At 33.0% G+C, this 5,323-nt stretch overlaps 1 protein-coding gene across 1 annotated transcript in view; it reads right to left on the bottom strand.

The window, feature by feature from the left end:
• Window positions 1-5,323, bottom strand: part of LOC106884407 (integrin beta-like protein 1) — a 61,474-nt gene that overhangs the window by 34,640 nt on the left and 21,511 nt on the right. Inside the window, exons 8-10 of the mRNA XM_014935770.2 lie at window positions 4,572-4,681; window positions 3,332-3,418; window positions 660-697 (exon numbers count right to left, since the gene is read on the bottom strand). Of these exons, the coding sequence (XP_014791256.1) occupies window positions 660-697; window positions 3,332-3,418; window positions 4,572-4,681 (235 nt within the window). The remainder of the gene's footprint in view (window positions 1-659; window positions 698-3,331; window positions 3,419-4,571; window positions 4,682-5,323) is intronic.

A 5,323-nucleotide genomic window follows, 5' to 3' on the forward strand; every position in this document is an offset into this window, starting at 1 on the left:
TATATATATATACATACACACACACACATATACATACACACACACACATATACATACACACACACACATATACATACACACACACACACACATATATATATATAAAATACATTTGAATTGAAATAGTTTCCCCAAATTAAACATATCAAATATGATAAATGTGAATGTCGGTGTGTCAGTGTGTCACACTTTTTCAACTTTAATCCTAGAACCATTTTGGAATCAGGCTGACTCCATGAGTAAATTAAAATCATTCCAAGCCGAATCTGGTCCTACAATCCTGAAATTTGGGATTCCTATGTTTTCATTACTGCAATTCTTTTCGGTAATTTTCTTTACATGATTGTTAGCAACGAATGTGATCATCATTGGGATATGACTCTGGAGAAAGCAATTGCAACAAATTCTCCAAAACAAGTCAGAGATGTGTTTGCAGATCTTCCCATTCGGGGTTAGTTGCTTACAAGCTATGTAAGAGCTTAAAAGCTGCCTGATAGGTAGATAGATAGATAGATATACATATGCATGATATATATATTTAAACAAAAACACACACATACAGATATATATACACAGACATATATAACTAAAAACAACAAAATGAATGTTCTTATTTAGTCATACTCTATGATAGAAAATTTACAATGAGATTTTCTTACCTCTGTTTACAACCTGAATTCTCACTACTTCTAGATTCCTAAAAGGTAAAGGTTTTGATTTAATATAAGAGGTATTGCTTTTATAAAGAAAACATTACGAGGCTTATTTCAAATGTTTTCAGTGGAAACAGGAAAAAAATAAATAAATAAAATAAAAAATACAAAGGCAAAGAAAATAATTCATTCTGCATAAATCTAAGTTCATTCTAATGAATCACTGAGTGAGCCACTACATCAGTGGTTTTCAACCATTTTTTTGTCTAAGGACCCCTTTGATTCCAATTTTTACTTTACTAGACTTCCATAGCTAATCAATGTATATAAAAAGCATCCTACTATATTTTAATAATGAAATATTATTAAGAATTATATAAAAAATAAAGATATTTTGTATATAAGATATTTTCTATAAAATCAATTTATTGCAGTCAAAGGCGACACATGAAATCTTTCGAGCGGGATCGTTGCCAGTGCCCCTGGACTGGCTCATGTGCGGGCGACACATGATATCTTTCGTGCGAGATCGTTGCCAGTGCCCATGGACTGGCTCTTGTGCGAGTGACACATGAGGTTTTTCGAGCGAGATCGTTGCCAGTGCCCCTGGACTGGCTCTTGTGCGGGTGGCACATAAAAGACACCATTTCGAGCGTGGCCGTTTTCGTGCGGGTGACACGTAAAAGCACCCACTACACTCTCTGAGTGGTTGGCGTTAGGAAGGGCATCCAACTGTAGAAACTCTGCCAAATTAGATTGGAGCCTGGTGTTGCCATCCGGTTTCACCAGTCCTCAGTCAAATCGTCCAACCCATGCTAGCATGGAAGGCGGACATTAAACAATGATGATGATGATGATGAAATTTTGACAACAAAATCTTATATGGACCCCTAAGGGTATATGAACCTTGGTTGAGAATGACTTCTCTACGTGGTTGAGGAACCTGCTAAAAATAGTATCTAAATCTTCATGAAATTACCTCGATTATTTTTTTTAAATAGGTCACACATTAGATAGTAAAATGCAAGATAGCAACACAAGATGTGATGGCCATGACTAGACTGCTTTGATCAAAGAGCTGCTGGAACAAAGTTGACCTTGGCTAAGTAACAAAAACAGCCTAAATTCATATTACCATTTTATTAAAAATATTAATATTGCTCTGTCACTAAATACATTCGACATTGTATTTTCTATGAAAACATGGCAGTATATAGCAAAGGACTTTGATACTGAATACTATATATTTTCTACATTATTTACATTATTTACATTGGACAGATATGTGTCCTCATCTTCTTTGTTGTTACCACAACATTTTGGCTGATTTACTCTCCAGCCTACATCAGGTAAAATTTTGAACCCAACCCTAGGTTCTCATTCCTAAGGTATTTTTTGCTGATGTTACTGTTATTATTATTTATTCAAGGCACTACCTGAAATTGAACTTAGAATCTTGGAGTTAGTAGCCCACACTCTTAACCATTACACTATATACCCGTGGACATCCTGATGAAGGCTGGAGAGTAAATCAGCCGAAACGTTGTGGTAACAACAAAAAAAATGAGGACACATATCCGTCTAATATAAATAATGTGAATAATGTACAGAATTCCTCATCTCTAAAATATAGAACTATATATTTTCTGTTTTAATAGGTTGAAATCAAAGTAGATAAAGCTATGAATAAATAGCAAATATTGGGTAAAAAAAACCCTTCAGGTAGGAAAAGTTGAAGGCTGCTTGTGGGATTTAAACTCATATCTGTAAACATGACAATCTTTGACTTTTGCAACCCAAAGAGATTTAAAACCCAGTATTTACCCACTACATTTTAATTGCATTATCAACAGTTCAACTATTAAAAATGAATTATTTCATGTTCTCTCAAAGTTTCTAAATTCTTGACATAAACACTCTATATTTTAATAATTCTTTCTAAATTTTGGCACAAGCCCAGAAATTTTGAGGGGACGGAGAAGTCAGTAACCTCAACCCCAATACTCAACTGGTACTTATTTTATTAACCCCTGAAAGGATAAAAGGCAAAGTCTAACTTAACAGCATTTGAACTCAGTATGTCAAGCCAAAAGAAATGCCTCTAAGTATTTTTTCCAACATGCTAACAATTCCATTAGTTTGCTACCTTATGCTATATAGTTTAATGATAATTTCAAATTTTTGGCACGTGGCCAGCAATTTCGTATAGGAGGCAAGTTAATTACACTGACTTCAGTGCTCAAATGAAACTTATTTTATCAACTCTGAAAGGATAGAAGGCAAAGTTGACCTTGGTGCCATTAAGCATTTTCCAGGTATGATAACAACTATATATTTTAATGATAAAGAGGCTAATGAAGAACAATTCCATTAATACATGTGTTCATTATTGGAAAAAACATGGCTCTCTCAAATTACAAGCACCTTATAAGCATTGCAATTCTGCTTCCATACATACATCCTACAAGTAGTGTATCTTCAAATCTACTTGTTCTGTATATTAATCATTTAAACATTGTATCCTCCAGACATATATTTAGATGTTCTTCATAGAAATTAATGAAGGTGACACAGTCATCATGGTAGAATATATCCGTGTGGGCTTTATAGATTTCCAGCATGGCATCTTGCAATTATTTTCAATATAAGTAATCAAAAATTTTTCTTCATTTACAAACCTGTGTCTTTTGACAGAATTTGCCAAAATATGGTGATTCACATTGGCACCGATTTCCAATACAGTTTCCATGTCCACTGCACAGTTGCTATAAAGTATTGTGAAAATAATTTTATATGATTAAAGATATAGTTATGAAGAGAAGGTAATGATTGACAATTATTACAAAAAGAATCTTAACAATGACTTCTTACATATGCACATGATTATAAATTGTCAGAGAAAGTATTTGTTGATTAGTTTATGAGTGACAGTGAATTTATTGACCTTTGTGGAGCGAAGACTTACATCAGCAATAATGGATTTGAAATAATTGTATTAAGAATATATCTTGAGCCTTGATATGTCTTGTGAGACAGTGGATCTGTACCCAAAAAGTTTCCTTATAAGGTGCAGGCCTGAGCAAGGTTTATTTTTATAGAAACTGCTCATGCAAGCAAGTCTCTCAACACTGATATCATCCAAGGGACTAGTATCATCATAGGTATTACCATCAGAATAAGAAGTTTGAAAACAGTTACTGTAATGCAGCATATTTAACCCTTTTCTTGCAATATTTCTGCTGAAATACAGTTTATATTTCAATTAATTTTGAAAGCAATAAGGAATTTATTAAAATAATTTTGTCATTATTAATCTTGTGTTTGGAACATGAATTGGTATGAAAATTTTGATGGAAGGTTTTAATCAAAATCACTTTAAAACAAAATATGTATTATAGGATTAGGGGCAGTTTCAGATGGGTTGATATCAGACAGGATCTTTTATAAATACAAGCCAATCCTCTGTTCTAGACTCAACCCATCCAAAATTACTCTCAGTTCTACAGTAAAATTTACCGTTTTAAAAGGAATATAAATTATAACCTTCTACTGAAATTTCATGTGAATATATATTCCAAATACCTGTTTGATAACAACACAATTATTTCACTAAATTCGTCATCATTTTCAGAATTTATTGAAATAAAGGAAATGTATCTAAGAGATATACAGTTACAAAAGGGTTAATGAAGCCTGACAAACAGTCAAAATTGGCCTGAGTGGAATTTGAACTCTGAGCACAGAGTGCTAGAATAAAATTGCAAGGCATTCTATCTGATGCTTTAATGAATCTGCCAATTTGCTGTCTCCTTGTATGTAAAGGTGACTAAATACTAAGAAGCATTTAGTCTGGCATTCTATCTTTCTTATATATATGAAGAATATTTTATAATAAACAATATTATAAATTCTACTTACTCCATTTGATGATAAGCAGTTTTGATTAGCTTGATCAACATCACATGCTTCCCCACTATATGACTGTTGGCAATGGCATTTTCCACATTTACAATTTCCATGGTTTCTCCCTAAAAGACATAAAACCATAACACCTTATATTTTGTATCATAGTTTCATTGTATTTTCTTTGTATTTTCCTAAATAATTTTTGATAATTTTGTTTTGCATGCAAGTGCAGTATCTATTTTCCTGTAAGATTTACTTTGAGATCGTTTCATTACTATTTGCTGGGCTTATCATGATTATTACTGGTTTGCAGATATCAGTATGCATCAGCAACAATTTGTTTACTGGAGTTATAAACAAGATACATTAGTCTGACATGCCTTTAACAGACAAGACTCAATGATATCAAAACAGTGGGTGACCTTGAGTCCCCTTATGCTAATGAATCATGTATGTTATGAACACGCTTTCATATTAAAGGAAAAGTTGTTCTCTTATGATGAAATACAACAGCAATTAGCATACTTTTTTACTCTTTTACTTGTTTCAGTCATTTAACTGTGGCCATGCTGGAGCACTGCCTTTAGTCGAGCAAATCGATCCCAGGACTTATTTTTTGTAAGCCTAGTACTTATTCTATCAGTCTCTCTTGCTGAACCACTAAGTTACAGGGATGTAAACACACCAGCATCGGTTGTCAAGTGATGTTAGGGGTACAAACATATACACACACTTACATATATGTATATATATACATATATATA

The sequence above is a fragment of the Octopus bimaculoides genome, chromosome 1, assembly GCF_001194135.2.
Source record: "Octopus bimaculoides isolate UCB-OBI-ISO-001 chromosome 1, ASM119413v2, whole genome shotgun sequence".
NCBI classification, from domain to species: domain Eukaryota; kingdom Metazoa; phylum Mollusca; class Cephalopoda; order Octopoda; family Octopodidae; genus Octopus; species Octopus bimaculoides.